Source organism: Centruroides sculpturatus, unplaced genomic scaffold, assembly GCF_000671375.1.
Source record: "Centruroides sculpturatus isolate CEXI.00-Female unplaced genomic scaffold, Cexi_2.0 scaffold449, whole genome shotgun sequence".
NCBI classification, from domain to species: domain Eukaryota; kingdom Metazoa; phylum Arthropoda; class Arachnida; order Scorpiones; family Buthidae; genus Centruroides; species Centruroides sculpturatus.
Window position 1 is genome coordinate 540,682 of NW_019384714.1, and position 26,487 is coordinate 567,168.

At 29.7% G+C, this 26,487-nt stretch overlaps 1 protein-coding gene across 1 annotated transcript in view; it reads left to right on the plus strand.

The window, feature by feature from the left end:
- Positions 1-7,068: 7,068 nt before the first annotated feature.
- The window catches only part of LOC111627895 (sterol O-acyltransferase 1-like), a gene marked incomplete at its 3' end in the record, with an annotated part of 28,133 nt that continues 8,714 nt past the window's right edge, over positions 7,069-26,487 (plus strand). Inside the window, exons 1-7 of the mRNA XM_023371576.1 lie at positions 7,069-7,405; positions 12,520-12,590; positions 19,053-19,195; positions 19,291-19,344; positions 20,350-20,457; positions 23,309-23,460; positions 26,086-26,213. Of these exons, the coding sequence (XP_023227344.1) occupies positions 7,372-7,405; positions 12,520-12,590; positions 19,053-19,195; positions 19,291-19,344; positions 20,350-20,457; positions 23,309-23,460; positions 26,086-26,213 (690 nt within the window). The remainder of the gene's footprint in view (positions 7,406-12,519; positions 12,591-19,052; positions 19,196-19,290; positions 19,345-20,349; positions 20,458-23,308; positions 23,461-26,085; positions 26,214-26,487) is intronic.

Sequence of the window (26,487 nt, forward strand, 5' to 3'; positions counted from 1 at the left end):
AACAAAATGAAATCAGTATAAAAACTAGGCATCTGGCAAAGAATTTGAATAAATGGAAAACCATTGAATTTAACTGGGTTCCCGGTCAAAACAACATTAGTGGGAATGAAGAGCTGGCCAAAAGAGCTGCCACCCTCTGTACAACTCCTTCCTTTCGGGACATTCCAATTTTCAACGCTGACTCAGCGCTGATCTCAACATTCGTTAAAATTCGTTCCTTTTTTCAACGTTGAGGTAGCGCTGTTGTCAGCGCTGACTCAACACACTCAGCACTCAACAGATATGTTGACTGCTACTTTCCAATGAATTGTGGGTAATTGGTAAGACATTTGAATGGAATCCATCTTGCTGAGAATGGAATTATGGGAACTAAGCACTTTGTACTCGAGTTGGAACGTCGTTGATGACGTCAAATTGTTGACTTCTCACTGGTCATGGCAACCTATCGAGTTACCTGCATAGGATTAATAAGCGAATGAACCACAAGTACGACTGCAATAACAACTAAATTGGGGACACTTTCCATATCATTTTTGACTGCACCACATATAACGACATAAGAGGAAGGCTGTTGAACTATTGCCTGACTAATGGCCAAAACTGGCCACCACACCTGGCTTTCCTTTGCAGTACCAGAAAAGCCTACCATGTATTCTCTACCTTCGTTGAAAGCTGTGGTCTCTTCTAGGCAAGATTCACTCCGCCTGCAACGACCTAGCAACATCCTGCTACCGAAAAGGCATTTGGTATTGTTGTAATAAGGTATTTAGTCTAAATTGTTGGTTTACTATTGTAATGTTCTCAAATTATTGTCTCCTTGCCGAAATTCTGTATTATTTGTATTGTATCTATACTATATTGTCAGTATAAATTGTATATGCTCTATTTGTCTTCTAGTCGAAAAGGCACTTTATATATAAATGTATATATTTTGTGATTTTATAATAAATGCGGTGTAGGACGTCCACAGATCCCTTCAAACCTTCCTTCAAATTTCAACAATCCTACTTTATCCTTCCTGTCAATCCCATCTTACCCCTCTTCAACCCCCAGAACCTCTTCCTTCTTTAACGGGCTAAGTCATATGACAGTCTCCTAATTTTATACCTACCTACCTACCTACCACCAGCCACCCCATTGTGGGCCTGGCTGACTCCCATGGGCTTGTTAAAAAGTGGTCCTTTTAGTGTCCACAGAACAGAAAGAGATAAAAACATGTCACGTATATACAGAAAAATAAAAATGTTCAAATAATTTCGAAAATTTATGATATAACTCTTCCAGAAATTAAAATTTAAATTATAATACAGTAAGTAATTTAAAAATAACTAATTTGCTTAACATACCAATCAAATTGTTATTTTTATGTAGAATAAATGAAAACTAAGCATTTCATTTTAAATTTAAATAAATACTGCAAAACGAATAATTTAACGTATCAAAATAGGGCAACTAAATATGACCTTACATTGTCTAAGTATGTGTTTATGATTTTTATCGTATATACAATGCAGTGGGTGATCGGTTAACGAACAATTCGGATAACGAACACTTTCGCGAAAGATTTTTATGATCGGACAACGAACAATGTTCGGATAATGAACACTTCACTGAACAAACACAAGAAGAAGCGACGTAAAATAACGAATACCGATTGGTCTTCCTTTGTCTTCAGGCAACAATTCGAAACTTTTCGGAGAGCGGGAGACGTCGACATCGACGTTCAACCCATAATATACTGATCGGATAGTATTCCCCCGAACTTTGAAACTCTCCCTTGTAATTTCAGCCTTTTATATTTCTCATAGAAACAATTCTTTTACGTTTTCTTCTGAAAAAGCGGATTTATGCCGATATCTGCTATTAAAGATTTTTTGAAGAAGTGGGAGGATGTCAGAACAACGGTCTTAAAATGGCATCCAAACCAGGTTGAGGTTGAGCTTAGGGATCATCTCTAGAATTACAATGCGATTAATTACTTTCTAAAAATCATGAAGAAGACAGAAAAGCAATCGACATTGGACAGATTCTTTAACCCCCATAAACGGAAAAAAACACATGACAAATAAAAATGCAAGACCGCGTATATATGTATTTTTATTATTACATATGAATAAACGTAGTAAGAAAGTATATATTTTTTATTTTTGGGAGTCTCCAGAACGAATTAATCAAATTCCCATAGAAACCTATGGTAAATCGATAATCGGTTAACGAACAATTCGGATAGCGAACAAAGTCTTGGAACGAATTATGTTCAATATTCAATTATGTTCAATCACCCACTGTATTTCGTTTCATATCAGTTTTATGAAGATAAAACGAAACTAATACAATGTTAAAATGTACTAATAGATAATCTGATATCCTTCACTTCGTTAATATATATATATATATATATAATACGTTATACTGTGAATGAAAAATAAGATAAATATAATTTTATCGAATACAGTATATAAATGCAATTAGTACTTATACATACTTTTTGTTAATATAGACTCAAACATAAAGATATGTTCATTCACAAATAAAATTGATTTTGTTTAACAGCTAATATTCATTAAAATTGTGTTTTAAAATACGATGATGATAAAGAAATACAGTACGTCGCGACAGAATTGGTCGAATCTAGACCAATAGCGGATATTGCACAAACCGTTGAGTTTAAACGAGCAGCGGACCTACTAAAAACCATTTATTATTTAACGGCCATAAAAATTATATTAATTAATGTTGTCTCCAAAGTTCAGCAAAGTTTTCACAGAAAAATAATTTATCAGGAAACGCGCCGCTCCACGACGAAAACAAGCTTAGCAATGGCGTCGTAGAACGGTGCACACTCGGTAAGTAATCCTATAATTTTTTGTTTATAGCATAGTTTATACGGATTATTCCCAAAAAATTATGCGTGTTTTGGAAATGTTGAGTCAAATTAGTCTAGAATCGATTAATTTTATGGAAGAAAACCTTTCAAACAGCCGTAGTCCGTAAACTGCACACGTACCGGGCTGTGATTGGCTCATGTATTTAAGGACTCGTAGAACATGAATTTTATAAAAAGCGGAACGTATCTACCGTGTTATAGGGGGGTCGACTGTATTTTTAAACAAGTCTAGCTCTTGTTTGGTTCAACAATCGGAATAGTGTTGCCACCTTTTCAAAATCGCTGACCCGGACGGCAGGTAAGGTTTGTTCGAACAGAAGTTACTGACGCATGCGCAATGTCATTTTGCAATGCGAAGAATAACGTGTTAAATCAGTTACAGTTAGGGACTAGGGAGATTTGGGTAGGAGTAACGTAAGTAACCTAAATTAAGAAAGAAGAAGTACAGATGACTTAGCTCTATTGGAGATTGGAGACGTGTACCAATCGTACAAGCAAAAAAAATCGACAGGTTGAGCACGAAATTCCGGAGAAAATTGATAGTTCACCCGGACAGTGAGTCAATTCCCGGACTGTCCTGGTGAAAACCGGACGGGTGGTAACACTAAATCGGAGTAATTTATGAAAAAAATATTAGGACAGTTTTTTAGCTGGAGAAAATAAGAACACAGGCCTAATATTTGTAATGAATGCAAAGTATTGAATAAGTCATGCTTATGCACACTAGGTTTACACCTCACCAACGGGATGGTTACTGGCGTTTTCCGGATTTTCTCCACGTTAGTAACACTTAGATAGGGGGCCAACTTTATCCATGGCTATAAAGTTGGTCTAGTTATCTATCTATGTCTTTATAATTGGGGTCGATACTAATCGATCCCAATTATGAAGACCGGAGTTTTCAAACTCAAACATAGCAAAGGACTACTCAAATAGACTTATAGTAAATCAGACGCAGGCCATATTCATTAATATTTGGTAAACCAAACATACTGTAAACTAAAAAAAAAAGTTCTAACAAAGGCCCTTTTGTTGCCAGATCTTTATGACTTACGTAAACAGTAGTTTTTATTTTTTCTCTTTTAATCCTCGCAAGATGTTAGAAACATTGATTTTTAGAAAATAAATCACCAAGGCCGCGATATAAAGCGTTAATGGGCCGTGTCCGGCCCGTAGATGCCAAGTTTGCGACACCTGACCTAGACAGACACACACCACACAATATTTAAGATCAAAGGGTGTGCTCCGAAACGTCCCCACAACAGGTAGCTGGAAACCAGATACTACACATTTGATCCAACCATAAGGCCGAGAAGCCTCATTCCAAAAATTATACATGAGGCTGGAAATGTCTCATTCCAAAAATTATACGAGACTCTCCATGGATTGAATGAGTGCTTCATCTTCGAAACGATCTGGAACACCTTTTAGAAAATATTAGAGCATAAACAGCGAGATCAACAAAATAAGTGACTACCTCGTGAAAATTCACAAAAATAAAATAATAAATAAATAAAAATAAATAAATTTACGCATATTAAAAGAATTTTTCAGTGACTATATAAAACTCTATCAATACTAGAGAGCGTTGTCGCTCCATCTGCAATTCAAGTTCTGTCCGGGCGACGTAGCCATGAGCTGCAGTCCAACCGCAACCCAACAAACAAATATTGTCGGACCACAGTTGTCTGCCATCGACAATCGGAGGGCCGAAGCCGTTAAGGCGTTAGCCCGCCGTTCTGGAAACCCAGGAACGAATCCTAACGAACAGGTCGAAAACCCTAAAAAATTTTCGGGGATGATCCATCTCGGATATGTCGAGCCCCGTTGCTCACAACACGGCCACCTAGAGCAATAGGCTGACACCTTAACCCACGGCCTCATTTTATCGCAAAATATATCCTACCAATACGAATTAAATCAATCCGTTGTCTTTTGATTATTCATTCCAAGATCTCGGATGTTGATATATTCGCCAAAAAACGAAGTTAATTCTCTTTGAAAAATGGCAATGTTTACAACGGACATTATAAATAAATAAACATTAAAAACAATACAGATGGTTTAGTTTTATTCGTACATGGCAACGCGACGCATGGACGGATCAGTTGAGGAGGAATGCCTCCAAGAAGATATTTTATGGAAAACTAGCCCAATTTACGTGTTTCCAACAGGAAGAAAACCCGGAAAATTCCACCTGTCCAGCCCGTTGGCTAGGCTTGAACCCCCAACTAACTACCAGTGTGCGGTGGTTTTATCCACTCGGCCACTGGTAGACGAATATAAATTGAATCATTTATTATTTAAATTATTAACTGAATGATCAAGATGGTGATAAATTCAGTTAACAAAAACACTTGCATTTGCATGGTTGATTGGCTTATATGTCGCCCATGTTCATCATGTATGGTTCCGATAGAACTTTATTTCGTCGTGGATGGATTTAAATTGATTTGATTGGATGCTAAACTATTAGTGATTGTGCATAGTATAACTGTTTATATTTTTCGAACTAATAAAACACGAAATTTGAACTGACTTCCTATTATTCATTTGACAAATGAACAATAGGGAAGACAGAATTCACTCATAAAAAATCATTTCTAAGCAGAAAGTGACACGAATTTTATTATTATTAATGAATCTGAAGATTTCATTATATAGTTAAATAATTAATATTGTATTTGGCACGTCAAATACAAGATTAAATGGTTAAATACAAGGTTAAATGGTAATACATCAATAAAGCTAACACCGATAACGATAATGAAAACAGATTGCAGAGTCAGCACAAAGAAGCTCGAAAGAGATAAAAAGCAAGGATAAATTATAGTTTTAAACGTCATTTTAAAAATAAAATTAAAATATTACATTTTATTACTATACATTGCAAATATCGTAAATCAAATATACTTTACTAAAAAAATTTTAAAAATTAATTTAAAATTCCATAAATTGAAGGAAAATATATACAAATTATATATGATAAAGAAATACAGTACGTCGCGACAGAATTGGTCGAATCTAGACCAATAGCGGATATTGCACAAACCGTTGAGTTTAAACGAGCAGCGGACCTACTAAAAACCATTTATTATTTAACGGNTAATTAAATTTGAGGAAAAAAATTTCTCATGAATAAAGTAGTCAAACTTCCACATACAGAGCATGCTCAGAAAGGGTTCCATTAGATTGAGTTCAGTTCAATAATCCGATTGATCTCGAAGAAACAGATCAATTAGATCAAAGAATTAAATATTAAAATTTAATAATCTGAAAATTATTTTTGAATCCAGTTATATGGGTTTTTCGATGATATAAAGTTAATGAAAGTATTATTCCATAAATTGCAAATATTAATGTTTATTGCTAATAAATTTATTGCTTAATAATTTTTATTATTAAAAGTACTTTATTTCAAAATATATCTCACAATGACACACAGTAAAACCTATCTAAAACGAAATCTGAATAAAACGAAACCTGCCTAATAGAAAAAACTGAAACGGAAGAGATTTTTGTGTACGCAGAACATAACATAACTGAATAAAGCGGAAAATTAACATTTCACTTGTAGGCAAATAAGTAAAATCGCCTCCAATATAACGGTCATTGAAGACCATGATAACGCCATTCCGACTTCGGTCACATGACAGAGGGACATACCATCTTTGTTGAAAGTACGATGAAGGGACCGAGTCGATACTTTTAAAAATTGAATGAACAGAAACAAGCAATGAATGTAATTTGTTGAATATAATAATAAGATAACACATGCTACTAATTTGCCTTGTCCAGAGCGATTAGCAACTAACTATAGTAACTAAGTCGGATCACAGAATAACTGGTCCTGTATTATTGTAATGCGATTAGAATTTCCGAAGACAGAGCAAAACCATAGTATTGATATTTGGTATTCGAATTGTCTCGTTCTCCTTGTGTGAGCTCACTCGAATACTTAGCACAAATTCTCTGGAATACACAGGTTTTAATATTATATAGTTATTACATATTTATTAAATATTTAAAAATTTTTAAATAGTTTTCAAATGTATTACAAATATAGTTTAATGTTTATGTTTAAAATAAATTAAACAGAAAGTCGACGACACGCCTATGTGTTGTATAAACATGACGTGTTTCCGTCCGATGACGTCACACATCGAAACGAGCCGTCAATTCACTTAAGTGTACAGTACAAGAAAATGGCGCTTTTTACAATCAAACATAATTTACCATTTGTAAACATTTCTATTTAATTATTTAATTTCTAGACAAATTTATTTATTATTTTTTTTTAAAAAAGAATTAACCACGTTACGCGATCTGATAAAAACGGTGTATATCTATATGTGGACTATGTATCAAAATTACGTAATGTTTTCAATTGAAATTTAAAGTTGCCGGCTATGACAAATCAGAATTATTTATGAAAGGCAAACGATAAGGCAACCAATAATGATTGATGAAGTATTACTAAGTATATGATGGCTAATGATAATAAATCAAATTCTAACGGTAAGTTTTTTTTTTTAAAGAAATATGCCGAAATGCACAATTATCGCTTTCTGTTTTTTCATTATTTTTATCGAATTTCTTAATTTCTTTATAGTTATGTCCACATGTGTTTATAAAAAATGGAGGATTATAAATTACGATTTTTTATTTCTGTTAATATCGTAGATTAAAAACGAAACGTCGGTTTTAAATATTGAAATGAACGAAACAAATTCAAAATTTGGTTTGGTTGTTTATGGAATAGCGGATGTTAAGTCATGACGTGTATTTTAGACTTAACAGGATCATAAGTGTTTTCTGCATTTATAAATTTAAAATTCAATAAAATTTTGTTTGGAAAATATATGAAAGTCAATTCTCTTTCGTTGTTTTCAAATAGTGGTGGTTATATTTACACAATTGAAAATGAATGGTACTCATAAAAAAACAATGAACCAGAACTGTGCAAATTATATACTTTCACACAATAATCAAATTATGTATATAGTTTATATACTATATACAGTCATGGGCGTAGCGAGGGGGGAGCCTGGTGGGCACGGCCCCTCCCAGGGAACCTGGTGCCCTCCCCAGGAAATCACAGCCGAAAAAGTGTTGAGTCGATTTGTAAAAACCTAAAGCTAAAATAAAAGTTTTGAATACTAAAAAAAGGTGAACGGCTTGCTCGGTGCCCAATAATGAACAATAATTTGAAATAATTCAATTTTGTGTCAGGTTGGCCTCCACTAGGCCCCCCCATAACAAAACTCTGGCTACGCCCATGTATACAGTAAGAGCATTCAAAAATTATTCAAAATTTTTCATGCTCTTATGTAAAAGCTGTGTTTCTTTATGTTAAATTTATATATTTTAAGATTCAGAATGTACAGTGTGATATATACCAAAATATTTTTGCATATACAAAGAAATATATAAAGTTGTTTAATTGTTATAAACACAGTGTTTTCTAAACAAAAAAATTACTTAAATTTCCAATACAATTTGGATTAATCTCAATAATGATGTTATTTATGTTTAATTTTGGTCTTTCAAATAAATAACAGTTATTGACAAATAAATGCTTTACAAACTACTTACTTTAATTTTGTTGTGTTAGTTAAAAAGGAGCTATCTTTGACTGAATAAACACAATATCTAGATACTGTTATAAGCATTAACATATTTAGATGAAAATAATCAGATGATTGTGACTACATTTTATTTTAACATGTAATAAAAGTGTCAGATATATTGATAGTTCTCATGTGAAGTGATCAAGAGTCTTTTCATTTATCACTATAAAATATATATCATGTATTTTAAATCAATACCCATTCAGAAATAAAGTATAATACAATAAACTATACTAATCACTACTCAATCCAATTTTAGAATATTTATGACCCAAATTATAGATGGATTAATTTTAGAATATGTACAATGTTTTGTCTAAACTGCTTCAGTTTCCAAATTTCTTGAACATTACTGTTTTCATGGAATTTCATAAATATTTGTTATATATCATATAATTCCAATTTCAAAAAATTAAAAAGGCAAGTAAGAAAGAAGAAAAATCATTGAAACATCAAACAAAACAAAAAAGTAGTGCAAACACTTAATTACACTAATTGAATATTTTCAAAAGTTGAACATCTGTAATATTTATACAGCATAAAGCAAAAACTGAATTCAATAATTTTTGTATAATTACAGTTGTCTCTTGATAATCTGACAGGTATGGGACCAAAGGTGTGTCAGATTACCAAAAGTGTCCGGATTACCGAAAATAATTACATATTTCGCATTGTTTTGCTATCAGTAACTTACAATATTCTCTACTCCAACTGTTCGAACAAAACGCCTCACATAAAAGACACGAAATGTGTGTCATCGTGTAAAAATTGGATGGGGAGATTCACATCGCGACATGCTTCTGTGCAAGCAGACACGTAACGGGGATGGGTACGTTGACGGGAGGTGCATTGGACTACTGAGCATGTCGGATTAAAAAACGTCGGACTATAGAGGGACAACTGTACTACTATTTAATAGATTTAATTAATGTCAATTGTTAATGTTTGTTAACCATTTGTACAAATGAAAATGAATGGTACTCATAAAAAAATATGAACTAGAACTATCTCTCTCCTCAGCAACATTAATTATAATATATGAACACACCTGAATTTTATTTGCCGAGTTTTTTCTCTTTATTCAAACGTTTTCAGCCTATTTGGATAGGCCATCCTCAGGTTTTCCTTTATCGTTCCAAATGGAACCATTCATTCGAATTTTATTTTGATTTGAATTTTTGAAATAAGTTAACAACTTTTTGTATATTACATAAATAAAAAAATAAAATACAATAAAATGTGTCCCTATACGTGCTACAAAAATTAAATAACATATTTTTGCATGCGTCTAAATCATAACATAATAACTTCTTATAATCTCCTGTTCCTATTTTACATAAATAAAAAAATAAAATACAATAAAATATGTCCCTATACGTGCTACAAAAATTAAATAACATATTTTTGCATGCGTCTAAATCATAACATAATAACTTCTTATAATCTCCTGTTCCTATTTTATGGATTATTGAAGCTCATACATTTTTCTATTTTGTATTCCCATGCTGTTGGTAATGTATTTGCATCCTTTTCATTTAAATTTAAGTATTTATTTAAGTAAAATGAGGAACCAATGTTTAAATGAAAAGGATGCAAATACATTACCAACAGCATGGAAATACAAAATAGAAAAATGTATGGGCTTTAGTAATCCATAAAATAGGAACAGGAGATTATAAGAAGTTATTATATTATGATTTAGACGCATGTAAAAATATGTTATTTAATTTTTGTAGCACGTATAGGGACATATTTTATTGTATTTTATTTTATTTATTTTCTTATTTATGTAATATACAAAAAGTTGTTAACTTATTTCAAAAATTCAAATCAAAATAAAATTCGAATGAATGGTTCCATTTGGAACGATAAAGAAAAACCTGAGGATGGCCAATCCAAATAGGCTGAAAACATTTGAATAAAAAGAAAAAAAACTTGGCAAGTAGAATTCAGGTGTGTTCATATATTATATGAACTAGAACTATGCAAATTATGTACTTTCACATAATAATCATGTATATACAGTTTTTGCACTATATACAGTAAGAGCATGAAATTAATAATTAATGTGTTAAACTATTATTGGAGGTTCGACGGCATTTGTTCTTATGCACGTATTTAATTAATGTGACTTAATTAAATACATGATAGTAATAATTAATAGTATTTCTTGTTATAGAATAGCAGAGTTGATGTAATTGCTCTTTGAATCCCATATGGTTTCTATTACAACCATTCTGCTGCTCTGTAAGAATGTTGTACAGTAGAGTCCCGAAAACTCGGCCTAATGTGGACCGAAGGGTGGCCGAGTTTGTGAAAATGCTAGGTTATTGGGAATAGGGTTAAAAAAAGAATAAGTACGAGTGTTTCCTCAGAAAATACTGTACTGTACTTGTATGTATTGTTTGCTTGAGAATGCAACAGAGAATAAACTGTCCAAATACCCTTAAACAAAGGAAAAGTACGTACTTTATTTATTTATATTGTGTCATGTCTATTTCTATACTACTAATGAATTAGTGGTTACATAAGGTGAGAATTTTATTGAATTTGCATTAAAAATTTTTTATCTGTTCAACTTGGCTTCTCAAGATCAAATCTCAAGTGCATCACTGTTTGCATCATTCTATATGATGTTTTATTTTTATTTGTGAGCATGAAATGAGTTTTGTAGAGTGTAAGAAGGCATGCAATTGATCTGTATTCTATTGTTTTTATACTTCATGTATGTGATGTCCTGTAATAAGGAATTTTGTATTTATGGTAAATTGTTGTTTGTGTATGTATTTAATTAAATATTAATTATTAATTTTAATAAGAGATGGTGCCTAACGCCTCACTCTAGTGCCAAATTCATTTCTAATTTCTAATTATTTATCTAAAATATAGCCTGATTATTTACAGCTGTTGTAGATGTATTAGCTTAATGTATCAGGTTTCAATGGTCGTGTATATTTATGTTTTGGCTAGTTCCTGCTACATGGATTTAAATCTTTTTGTATCAGAAATTGTAAATGTTATCTGCACCAATTGTATGTACTTTGTACTGCAGGTTGGATGTTGTTTTTGTTTATTTTGGTATATGGCATGATTGGTGTATTTTGCATGTTTTGTTCTTCCTCTTTGATCTAGCTTGCTTTATCTTTGTGCTTAATTGGATTGGACCAAAGAACAGATCAATAATCTGTGATTTGTTTTTCTGTTGGTGTGCCACTGTGCTGTGGTCAATGGTTGGTTTGTTTATATAGTTGTTTGTAGAAAAATATCTCATTTTTTGTGACTAATTTATTTTGTTGTTTTCATAATATTTCAGTTTTGTATTGTTTGAGCCTTTGCAACTTGATTGCTAGTTTTTGGTTGAAAGTGAATTGGTATATTTGAATTAATACTTAGTACCTACTTCAATAATAATTATTCCTTCTTGTGTTGCTACTTACTAATATACATTTTAATAGTAAGTCAGTATGAACATAGTACAGCTATGATGATACTGACTTACTTTGAACCAAATAAAAATGGAATTGGACTGTAAGTAAATAATATCAAATTAGAAAAATGTTGAGAGATTAATTCATCAGATCAGTGATACAAAGAAATACGAGAACTATATGAATTTATGATACAGCATCATTTTGATTTAATTTAATTCTTTAAGCTCTAAAAACTTTCTCCTAATGACAAAATTGTTTTTTACCCCTCAGGATACAAAGGGAACTTGTATAGCAAACAGTTAAACAACTTTTCCGTCGGCCGATTTTGTTTTGAATAGATAAGACCAATTTTGGCTGATTTTGTGTTTAGAGTTAATATAGTGGTATAACTACATGTTTTTATTTAGAATAAGTGGTGTTTTGAAATGTTTATATTTTGTAAAATCATTTATTTTGAATAGCATACTTTGAAATATTTTGTACTCTGAAGTTTATATTTTTTTCAAAATTTTTAAATATGATTTTTGATTTTATAGGATATTTATTTAATATTTAAAATATTTCATTTAAGGCATTTTATATATGAAAAACACAAATCTGATGAAGCAGTTAAATATAGAAAGAGTTCGAGAAGACACTCAAGTAAGTAAATTTTATAAATACTGAAATGAATATTGTCATCTAGTTTCAAAAATCTTAATTTACGATCATGTTTTTTAGTTCATGATGATAGAATTTCTGTTTTTGATTTAAATTTACTTAAACTTTGAATTTGATTCTGAAATATGTTATTTTGAGTTATTTGGAATGCAGTATTAAAGGTAATGCTGCACCTGTTGATAAACTATTGCATTGTGAATACTTATCATTGTCATATTTAATTACAAAATCATTTTTCCAAGTTTAATTTTTTAAATGAATAATACAGTTTCAAAACTTTGACAACATTCTTTTATAATATCTAACAGTTTTTACTAGAGGATCATATGGTAATAATCTGAATGTATACCAAGTAAATGGGATCAGTTTTAATAACATTACAAATTTATTAAACACACACAATTACCACAATTGATACCAAGTACTGTACATACATAATTTTACAGCATTAATATAATTTTCTTTAAAACCTAAAATGTGTTGATAAATTTATGGATCCTTTTTATAATAATGTGTAAATTTTAACAAACTTATAATAAAATTTCTAAAAAAAAAAATTTCTTAAAAATTTGCATAAAGCTATTTTACATTTTCACTATCAAAAATGACTTAAGTCATTTAATAAGCTATTAAACTCTGATTGATTGAAAATCTTTTGGCAGTGGTATGCTTCTGTAGATCTGATTTATTTGGTGCATGTTCAAAATATTATCATTCTTTAACTATTGGGATGTTCCAATATAGTAGTTGAATGAGTTTACAGTATCACATCAGAACGACTGACTAGTCAGTTTTTAGAAACTGACAAACTCAGATAATATTTGGAGATTTTAACTTGTTTTAATGTGTTGTGCAAGTAAATATATAAATGTTAGAGGAAGAAGAAGAAAGGAAATTAACCTGATCTTTTCTTTTCTGATAACGAATTTTTAATATGTAGTGGGTATAAATCCACTGCATATTTCAGCATGGTGAAAATTTGTTTTAAGCACAACAACCATGTATTTTATTTGGGGGAAGAGAGAGATCAAAGAGCCGATCCATTGAGATGCTCCAAGCATAAATACCTGAGTTCTTTGGAATCTCAAAAGAAATGTTCCAGATGCACATTTAAAAGTATTGGATGATTGTTGGGATCTTGAAGTAAAAATAACTTTTATCCATTTTCCTTTGTGATTTGAACTAGGCAAGATTTCCTTTTTCGTTTCTGTCAAGAGATTAATCATCTTGGCAGAAAGATTCAACAGATGCTGAGAGAATTTTATCTAATTAGTGATATCAGAACTCATCTTGGTTGGTCATATCAACTTTGACCTTCTGGGTTAGTTCATAAGAAGCAGAAAGGGTGGATACAACTTTTTTTTTTATCTGTAGTCTCAGGTGTGACTCTCCTTTGTTTCTCCAAGATCCTCCTCTTGGATACCTTGTTCTCCCAAAAAAGATTTGTAAAATTGGTTCATGTTTCATTTTGATTAGATCTTCAAAAAGTCACTGAAAGTTTTTACAGGGTTTGTCAAAGAAGTTTACAGGGAAGAGAAGTCATCTGGGATTGTCTCTCTCTCTTTCCTGGGAAGTTTTCTTTTAGTTGTCTTTAATTATGTTTATTATTTTTAACATAATTAATAGAATTTGATTATTAACATATTTATACTTTTGCAGTTTGTAGTTCCATTTGATGCAATATAACTTTTTTCTATTTGATTCTTAAACACTTAGTAAGTCCACATAAGTCAATTAAGTCTTTATTATCTGACCCAAGCAAATTCCTCAATGGGGTTAATTAACTTTATACTATTTTTATATATGTTGACTGGTAAAGGTTAGGAATTTGATGCTGTAGACAGATTATATTTTATCATCAATAAATTAGGTAAATAGTTAGCAATATTTACCTAATTTATTGATGATAAAATATAATCTGTCTACAGCATCAAATTCCTAACTTTTACCTGTCAACATATATCATATGAAAATAGTATAATTTTCATCATATTTTAATCAATATAATTATATTTTATCATTAATAAATTAGGTAAATATTGCTAAATATCATGGTTTTTATGTATAAAGCAATTTTATAAATTTAAATTTGTGTTTTTGGTCTAATTGTTAGTGTAATAAAACAACAATGAATAATTTAATAATTGAATAGTATATGTATTTTCATATTACTGGATTATTTAATCAAAGTTTTAAAAAATTTCATAATTTTAGGGTTGACATTTTTGAAAATAGATATTAACATATGGATGTTCAAAGACAAGATATAATGAAAAATAAGTTAAATCAGTACTTATAATTGTTGATATATCTTCTCAGTTTATAATAAAATTTTTCTCATGTATTATTTCTGCATTAAATAGATAATTCATTAATAGCTGCATTATAATGAAAGTATAAATGTAACAAAATTTCTGTTTAATACAATAATAATTGTATAGTATCTAAAATTGATATTTGTTCTTATCAGTAATATTTATGTAACAGTTGATTAAAATAAAAGTATTTGGTTCAACTTTTCAAATGTTTTATGTGCTAGTGATTATAGGTGTATCATACATTTTTCATTTGGAGATATTTGACTTTTCAGTTTTTCAGTTTTGTAAAAATTAAAGAAAAAATTTTTATGATCATAAAAAGAAAACACAAATATATCTCTTGCAAAATAAACTCTTGCAAAATAGATTTATAAAATTTTACAATTACATAAAACATAGTTTGTGAAATAAATCTTTACTTTCCTATTTTTGCTTTTCTTAGTTGCTTTACACCACTTTCTTAGTCACTGGCACATATGACCCATTTTTATAAGTTCATTCATATGCAATTGTTGAATGAGTATGTCATGTATACAAAATTGCATTTACCATATCCAAGAACATTAAGCAATTAAATTTTATAAAAAATTTGGAAAAATAAATAAAATGCATTAAGCTTATTTATGGAAAGGATTCTATGAATCATACATTCTTGAGTGGTTTTTGCCAGTTCAAAGTGTAAGGTTGGCCTTGTCACAACAACAAAGAATATGTATGAGTCAGATAATAAAAAATTTGGTGACTTATGTGGACATAGTGTGTTCAATAAAATTGTTTAGAAGAAAAAAGAAAATTTTGTCATGTAATTGGAGTGACAGATGAGAAAAACTTTCCTGGAAAAAGGAATCAATTCCTGGATGATCCCCATAAACTTAAAGTGACAGTACAAGAATCCAATTAAAGTGAATGGTGAATGAACTGTCTGCTAACAGAGGCTTGTGGCAGTATCCAAGGAGAAAATCTTTTGAAATATGAGTCAAGCGGAGAGACAAGAAACAGTTGTGTCAGAGCTTCCAAATGAGTCATATCTGAACCTTCAAACAAGTAATTTGTCTCTGTTCTATAACCCAGACCCAATAATTCAGAGAGTTTACCAAGTGACCAACCATGATGAGCCTTAATGATTAAATCAAGTCCTCTCATCATCTGCCAAATCATATCGTAACAGAACAAAAGTTTGAATCACCAGACTGAAACAGATAAAAGTTGCTTTAATTTCAAGATTCCAACAAACTTTCAACTCTACCAAATGTGTAGTCAGAACATTTCTTTTGGGACTGTTTGATGGACTCTGATATTTATCGACCATCTTCAGAATTCTCATGTACACTCTCTTCCTGGGAAAAAATATGGCAGGTGCACTTGCATATTTTATATGCTGGGAAGGAATTGATGTAAAATACGTGTAACTCTTTATGTAAATAAACTTCTCCTTAAAGGAGAAATTCAAAGGTTAGTTGCCTGTCTACTCCCTTGTTTAATGATTATATATAAGCCTTGGATTTGTATCCATGTGCATATATTTTCCTCAAATGCTATGATGTTGTAACTTCAATATAAACACAATTTGGTTGTCCAATAATTCATATTTTATGTGCATATGATTTTTACTGCATATTTTGCAGATTTGGCCATTTTTTGAGGCTGTATAAGTGCTTTATAAACTTTACTGTTTATTTGCATGATTGCAAGTGTTAATTTTTTAAAATGAGCTACAATCTGCTTCTGTTATTTTGCATAAATCTGTTTATGTATGTATAGTTCATATGAGAAATATCATTCCATCATTCAGTTGCAGATAAGCATGCAAACTTTTTTTTTTTGAACTTTCATAAACAAACATGTTGAAATCCTGAGCACGATTAATTAATTAATTTAATTAAAAATTAATACACAGTTAAATTTGTGAAATGGAAAAAACTCACTTTCTTGCCTCACCATCTCGCATTTCCATTGACTTCTGATCTGATAGATAAAGATTGACAATCTTTAACAATGTTTTAAATAAATGTCGAGAATAAATCTAAACATATAGTTATTAATGAGGAAAATGTCACAGTCGGTTAAATTATGAAGTAAGAAGAGTCACAACATCTCGTTGATGACATCAAAGAACTTCAAATTTGATTGCCTTATATGGTAAAAAGAGTCATAACACCGGGCAAGAAAGTATCAACAATCTGGCTGGGTCATCAAATTCTTATGGCTTGCTCCAGCTGATGCAATAATATACTGTATCTCAAACTTAGACCACATTAAATCAAAATCACCTGATTTGACTCCCATGCTCAGGGAGAATAAAAAGGACTCAAAGTCAATTGTCGGAGCAGACTCCAGCGTAGAAGCTCTATTCGCCAGCTCCACAACACCCTATGGACCGCTGATACTTGACTAGATCTATGATCATCTTGCCAATGTCATATGAATAGGATCCAGAAACATAGAGCTATCTTCATGTGGTATTGTACTTAGAATTGTATTTCCACTTGTAAACTCTCTCTCTCTCAGTTAAAGTAGATAATCACGCAGAAACGGTATCCCTAAGAACCATGTGACTGAGCATATGTTAATTAGCTGTATATTATAATCTGCTTTATTTTTATATTAAATGTGTTATTTTTTTAACCTGTGAACCTGGCTTTACTCAAATAACCGGACACGCTATTGACAGACTCATCGCACCTCTCCGTTCGATGTTAGATAAAAAACTCTCCTATTTCATTCTAACACCATAAACACCTTCAGTGGCATCAGCCTGGTAAAGGCTACCTTGAGTGATGCTGATCAAAGGGTTTAGAGCTTTACCCTCTAATCCCTGGCTTCTCACATGTTTTACATTTCTATGGAAATTTTTTTTTTCAAATTCTCAGAATTCTTTAACAATAATTTTAATTCAATGGTATATTTATTAATTTAATAAAGTTAAATTTAAATTTTTCAAAAAATTGTGTAACTATAATGTTTAATTAAATTTGAGGAAAAAAATTTCTCATGAATAAAGTAGTCAAACTTCCACATACAGAGCATGCTCAGAAAGGGTTCCATTAGATTGAGTTCAGTTCAACCAACAATATGGGTAAAACAACAAAAAATAATGCTGACTTGTTAAGAAAGTAAGTACAGGAATTTGGATCCTGGACATACAAAACAGATGGAAAAATTTATTATAATGTATGCCACAAATTGTTTCCTGCTAGTCATCCTCAAACATCTTGTAAACAACCATATATATAGAATGAAATTCTATAATGATTGATTTAATAGCACAGAAAATTAAAAAAATTTTATTGAACATGTAATTCTATTTGACTTGATTTCTGATCTCCTGTATGAAATGATATTCCAATACATATTTTTTGATTTCATAAAATATGTATTGAAATTCTTTATATCACCTATTGCTGCATGTTTATCTCCTTGTACCTAAAAAAATGTGATTTTATAATACAGGTTAATTTTGTTTACAGATAGAAGTGAAGTACTTCTGCATTTCAACCTACAAATTTTAGTGTGTATTACTAGTGCTTTTACCTTGCATATTACAAATTTCAAACATTTTAACATGCATATAATAGTGCATATATCTGACATTTTTATTTGCATATGCATAATAATATATTGTGATTTTAAGTCCATATAAATCTGGCCTTTAGTCACATACATGCCCTTGAAAAAGGTTTAAAATTCCCACATACTTTTACATTTGTCAATTCACTCAAGGAAAAACTGACTAGTGTGAGATAGTCCGACATTCTATAATGATTGATTATTTAATCAGTTGCAATATATTGAGGTCTATAATAGAAAGCAATAAGTTTTTGCAGTACTTTTAAGTGTTTTGGTCATCTTTTAATAAACAGAAACATTGAAAAAGTGCATCTTTTGGTGAAATATGATCAAAGCTCAAAAGAAATTTCTAATGAAGTGAAAATTTCATTTATTTAACAGTTATAAAGTACATTTTATTTTTTTTATAATGAGTTTATGGCACTAAATGTATATTCAAACTAAATTTAATTTTTGGAAAATGTAAAGAATAGATCAAAATATATTCTGTATAATAATAATATTTATTTTGATGTGAATATATAAACATATATTGCAACATATTAATGTATTCTTTTAGAAATTAAGAGCTGCATTTATTGAAAATGTTGAACAGCAACTTGCAGGATTAATGGATGATGCTATTTCTAAATTGGGAGATCAAATTGAATTATCATCTGATTATGATAATCTGAATAAGAAAAATTTGAAAAATGTTGATGGGTATGTAAAATACTTACCTGTATTATTAAATGTAGTGTTTTCATGTTTGTTGCTTCATATATAATATATAAAATTTATTTTTTTATATTTTTTAGGAAAAATAATGAACTTCCAGATAAAATATTTGTTCAGAGGGACTCTTTATTAACGTAAGTATTTTAATTAATTTTAAGTTTGTATTTAAATTCTGTGCAATTATTATAAATTGTGAATACTTTGCACAAAATATTTATGGTTTATAATCATAAATTTATTTTCTAGAAATTTAGATACTTTATGAATGAAATTTTATAATTTATTTTAATATAAACATATTTTTTAATACATTTTAGAAGTATTTGAAGTTTTTATTTACTAGTATTAGAAATTGATATCTTACTATTATATTTTTCTTAAACCAGTTTTTGATGTTTAGAAAGAGGAGATTTACAACAAAATTAATAAAAAAAATATTTACTCTTAAAATGGTTTTGACAAATTTACTTTTAGGTTACAAGTATTTGGAACACCTTTAAGAAATTGTCATAAATTACATAACACAGATATTGGTGGGTAGATAGCAGCTGATTATAATGATGCATTATAAAGGGTGTATACAGATACATCATGTGATGCAAGGGTTTTCGTATTTGGGTAACAGAATGACTCATTTTTATTTCTGAATTGCAAATCATACTTTCTGTCACTGCTTTGTATATTAAACATGTAATTAATAAAATAATTAACATTCAAACAATATTCTGTATTACACAGCTCTACTATTCAAACAATTATGTTTTGAATTGTGAATTGAAGTAGATATTACAATTATTTTAAAAACTTTATTATATTAGTATTTTTTACTAGCCTCTTTTTGTCATTATCTCCATCTAGGAGACTAGAAAATATAACATATATACAATCTTTTTATTGTTATGCACAAAAAGAGATATTTTTATAATCATATTTTAATCTTGAGATCAGCCATTATATAAGTGAACACCAATTATCAGATGTTATGGAACATGTTTATTACTTACTTGGAATACTTGACATAGAATAGTGATATTCTTATTTTATGCACTATATTATATTTTTTTTGCAAAAAATTAATTAAAAAATATTTTTATTACCTTTTTAGTATAAACGTTTAAAATTTTGTTGTTTATTCACAGGGAACTTCTAAAAATTAATCATATACAAACTATCTACAATATCTTTGTTGCTGTATTAATGCTGCTTTTTCTGAATACCATTTTATATGATTTTGTTGATTCAGGAAAGTAAGTAAAAAAGCATAAATGAATAGATTCATATTTAGTTTTATTTATATATATATCCAACAATNTTTATTAATATATTTACATGTATATTTTAATTTAGTATTTTCTGAATTTTAAATTTGATCATATTCAGTTCTAAATAAAAATTTTAAATTCCACTTGTCTTAAAGTCTAATGTCAAACAGCTAACAAAATATCTTGATGATTTTAGTAAGAATTTAAATTATTCTGAATAGATATTAATTCTGATTTTTGTTAATTCAAATTTCAAACACATGAAATTTGAATTAACAAAAATCAGAATTAATCAGAATATTAAAAGCCACTATTAGCTAAATGTTAATATATTATTATTATTTTATTTTTTCTTCAATTTATAATTCTAATGAATGAATTTTAATTTTTACTGAAAATTGTAAACTTATATTAATTATGTAGAAGTTTATATTCCTATCAAATTAAAATATATCTGCTTAAAATCAAAATTATTTTGTCTAATATCATTATTTTTCATGTGGATTATTCAAAATTTTAAAAAATATTGCATTAGTATATATTTTAAATTATTTTATTTGAATTAATGTAATATTAAATTGAACCATTTCTGCTGTCTTATCAATTGAATAATTAAATTAATTAATTAAATAGTGGGTGAATATTGGACATAGAAGTACGTATCTCATATGTGATTATTAATACATACCAAATTGAATGGTGAACATTGTGAGAGATATTTGTGGAGGAGGACTTTAACAGGAATTGAGGGAGAGCAGTTCTTATTGACCACTGGTCTTAATTTCTTTCCTGACTTGTGGGGTTTTGCAAAAGCAAACAATCTAGGGTTGTGACAGAGGGAACAACATCTCTATCTTTGGAATATAGCTTTCATGCCAAATTAGTGTTGGTGAAACATCTGATTTTTTTCCTGTAGCCAGTCTAGGAAACAATTGGGCCTTAGAGCAATTAGTAGCTTTGATTTACCTATAAAGCCCTCTACAGGAGTACGTCTGGATAAAATGACCAAGTCTTTTTATCACTTCTGTTGATTTGAATCTGTGACCTTCAATAGAGTTTTTTCATTTTGGTAACAGCATGAAACTGTGAGAGTAAGATCCAATGAATAAGGAGACTATGGAATCAGATATTTATTATATTACAAGATATTCATTAAATAGGAGAGAATTATTCTCCAGGATGTTATCATGATAGAAAATGTAGCTTTTTGCTTGCCAGAGATGATATTTTCATCTTATTGTGTTGTGACAGAGAATGTCAATGTAGAACTCCTTGTTAACTGATCAACCATCAAGAACATTTTCTTCATACACCAGATCTTTCATATATTTATATATAAAACATTATCTTTCCCTTAGGTCTGTCAAGCTAAAATTTTTTCCTGTCGTAATGAACAAGCTGATTTCTACATTGATGAGGCACATTTGCATAGCAGGTCGTACAATAAACACCATTTCATTGCCGGTAATCTTTTTGTGTTTGGATCTTTTTATTAACTGTATTGATTAGGTCTCTGCTGATTAATGCATGTTCTTCACACTGCTCATCTGTTAACTTCCTTTAAACAGTATTAGAATAGTGCAAAACATTATCAAGTCATGAAGAATGGCATATACTGTACAGAACCATGTGAAATTCCCAACCAGATTTTCTATTGATTGCCTTCTGTCTTTTTTGATCTGGGGAAGTCATTTATTTGTTTCTTACTGAAGCTGGCTTACCTGGACAAGAATTTATGGCTTTCTTTAAAACATTTATTCCATTCATAGACTTTTTGCATGCAACATGATGTCATTATCACATGATTCTTCAAGCAGATTAATTGTTTCAATAAAGTTTTATCAAATTTGACAAAGAATTTAATATTGATTTTTTTTTCTATTTATGCTGTGTCATTTCAGAATTTTAACAACACACATCAACATATCACTCAAGATTTAATATTGGGTTGAACAGATAAAAAAATTTTTAATGTGAATTCAATAAACTTTCCACTGTATTTGACCACTAATTCATAAGTAATATAGAAATAGAACATACAACACAATATAAATAAAAACTGAATTTTAATAAGGAAAATATTTTTGGAAAATTTACTAGTGTTTCTTTTCCTTTTATTTTGGGGGTTTCAAGGTCCCTTGGCTCATCCCCTGGGTCTGCCACTGCCAACATAGTCCAATACTTTTGATGTCTACATTCAAATGGATTAGAACAGAAAATATTTACCAAATATCAAACAATTACTGAAATCTCTAAGAAATGCATAAATGTTTAAATATATACTCACGATTACAGCCATTGCTTGGCAACATCTAAACTGGTTTATTTTTGATTTCTTTTAAGTATGAACATGATGTTTTTAGAATGAGAACATTTGAAACATGGTTATATTTTCTTGCTTGTTATAAGTTCAAATTTAATAACATATCAAAAGTTATACATTAAAAACTTTCCATTATATTACAAATATATAAATTCATTTTAATTGTTAATAATCATCCCAATAATAATTAATGAAATTTTATTGGCTTTCATAGATCAATAGTCTTATACCAGTAAAATTTTTGTTAGTATCTCTTGGTTTGATCATAACAAAAACCATTTTGTTGGTTTTTATTGGTATTGAAATTGATTTTTACATCCCTGTAGAAACCAGTAGAGCATCATCAGAGTTTTCAGTTGATTTGTTGTTGTTTTTTAATAGGATAAATTTATTGATATTCTTAATAGAGATTATTGTTTGAAGGATAGTTATATAAACATTTTTAAAAATAAATTTTACTTTACTTATATTTTTTTTATAATTAAAAGTTTTTATAAATTTTTTTTTTTTTAGAATAAACTTAGATTTTGATATGATGACTTATGCATTTGGAAAAGGACAAACTGTTCTAACTGTTTGGGTTTTGATGAAACTTAGTCTAATAGCAGTTCTTTTTCCAACATTCCATTTCTGGGCACATTACAGATCTTATTTAAAATGTTTATGTAAGTATATCTTTATTAATTATATTTTTTATATAGATTGATTTTGAGGGTTGCATGTGACTGTGGTTGCATGTAACCATGATAAATAAACCAGCCAACAATAATCTAATGTTGATTTAACATCATGCATGACATCATCATTGATCAGAGATGAAATGAAGGCAAACTATATCTGCACCTAAAGCAACCAAATTTATGTCTGAATTATTCATCCTCTTCAATTTCTTCATCAATTAAATACATTAAAATAATTGCCACTACTGCTTTTTGTTTTTTAATTTGAGTCAAAAGATGTATGCTGCCATGATAAGTATGCTTGTGGGACCCCAAAGTCTGGATGTAAACAACAGGCTGTTACTTAGAGGCATAATTTAAGTTGTATGTAGTATCTTATAGTTTTCATGTGTGATGACATATTGCATATGCAACTTTTACAAACACTTGCTGCAACAATTTTAGAATGAAAACCATGTTTAGAGCTTATTATGCTTTAAGCATGTTGGTTTCATTTTCAAGAGTAGGTTCCAGATAGTGCCATTTATTGGTAGTTCAAAGCAACAAAAATTATATCCCACCAAATCAAAATATTGATGTATGGTTGTTCTCTTTTTAAAAATATCCACCAATGAGTTGTGTAACTTTCCCAGCAACAACGTTCAAATTTACATATGTGCCATCTGTTATTTTATTAAAAAATTGTAAATGCTAATAATGAGTAAAAATTTTTAAGTTCAACTCTACTTGAGATATGACACATTCTTTATCTCCCCACCTCTTGACCTATAATCACCAAAATTTAATAGCATCAATTCCTCTAATACATAAATCTCCCTGCAAAATTTCAGAAATTTTGACAAAAGCCACAGGAGTTATTAAGCTTCAAAGCAGGTAAACAAATTGTACCCCCCACACATATTAACATTCATACATACAGAAAATCCCCAAATTTTTTTGCATTTTTTAACATTTCAAGGTCCCTTGAGTCCAAAAGTTTTTAAATCTTGGGAGGGGGTCATTTTTTTGACTGATCTCCATACTTTTCTTCTGTTATATGTAAAAACTGGAAAGTAAAAACATTTCTTTCTCCCTCTCTTTCTCTCTTTCAAATAGCAACAGAAATATTTAAATTTTGAAGATTTATATTTTGCATTTTTGGTTTTTTTTTTAAAGTTGCAGATCAAGCCAGGTTCTGGCACATGGTCTGTGTGCATTACCAAACATGACAGATGATATGCAATGCAAATGTTCAGAAATTTTCTCTAGTAAAACTGAAAACATGAATCATTCAGTAAACAAAGATAAACAACCAATTACATAGCTAACTTTAAGCTAGTAAGGACTTTATGTACATGCATTTGATTAATGCTTTTAAAATGTTTAAACTTATCATTTTCTTTTTTTATTAATGATGAAATTTCATTATTTCAAATTTTTAAAAATTTATTCCCTCCTAATAAAAAACTTAAAGCAAATTTGTAATTTGTGTAGAGTCAAATAGAGAGCTACAATTTAATTTTTGAGTACATGTAAACATGCTCAGACTGACCTTATGTAAAATACTGACATTGATAACCTTAATGCTTCTGTGAATGCTTTGCTTCAGTTTGCATATAGTCTTGGATTAGTTGTGTACATTTTCCTTTTAAATGTCCCCTATAAAATTTACATCACTAATGTTTCATCATTCAGTTGGGCTGATTTTAAGTAGAACTCCCTGTATATCACACTGGATCATTGTGTCTGTACATTGGGGCACAGAGTATGTGCCTCTTTTTTGTCTGGATTGCCCTTTTTCTAATTCCCAAGGGGCCTAAAATTCCATTATCAATAAAAAACAGAAAATTTATGGCTTCTAGCATATTCTGCAATAGAAAAGAAACTAATGAATGATAGTTGTCCATGTTCCATGCAAATTTGTCATATGTGACCAAAACCATATTTTTTGTTTTCAAAGCCAAGTTCTGACTCTGAGTCCAACCAGAGCCATTTTGTGGGAGGGCTGATCCGATGTTGAATCAGAGTTTGAAGCATTTTTCATAATATAGGATGCTTTTTTTATAGCTTGTGCTTGCCATTTTTTATAGCCTGCAAGCATCACTGTGCTGGATTTTTTTTTCTTTCAAAGTTGGATATCTAACTTTTTAACATAGTGATACATTTATGTTTTGTTGTAAGAGCTTGATGAATTTTATGATTTTGTTAAGCTGTTTATATTGATCTAGCAACTCTCTATTTCTGTTTTATGCTTACAGAAAAGTTAGCCATTTTAACTTTCCTATGCTTATTTTATGCTATTAAAACAATCTGAAATTTTTTATTTTTATATTAATTTTCCTTAATACTTTTCTGCAAGTCTAGTTTAAGAGGTGATTATATTGAAAAATGAATATGTATAATTAAAATTGATTTTTATTACTTTTTAAAACTAGTCACATTATTCTATCTCTTTCCAAATTAATTTTATAAAAATAGAATTTAATTAATCAATCAAACCATACATATGTACAGTACTTTATAATTTCTTAGCATTATAAAAAATACTCACTTATTAATAAAAATTGCAAAATATACTTTGTTTTCTGTTTTGAGAATGTTCTATGAATAACTGTATTTATATATGTTTAGATTCTCCAGATTTGTGTTTCTTGACACTCTACATTATTTTCATCTGTGGTCTTATGGTTCTGCCAGTTCGTGTAATTATTCATGAAGAAATTCCACCTGCTTCAGCTGTAATTATTTTAGCAGAACAGGTAATACTAATATTCCTATAATTTTATGAATATTAATTGCTATAATAATTATAATTATATTTATTAATATATATATATCTATACTAATATAATAAAGAGGTAATGTTTGTATGTTAGTTTGTATGCAGCAGGTAATCTCCAAAACTACTCATCCGATTTCAAAAATTCTTTCACCAATATTTAGAATGGAACCTCAGGGTGGACATAGGCTGTCGAATACATGTCGAAATTACCCCATTGGGGGGAGAGGGACAGGATTAAGGCTTACTGTGAA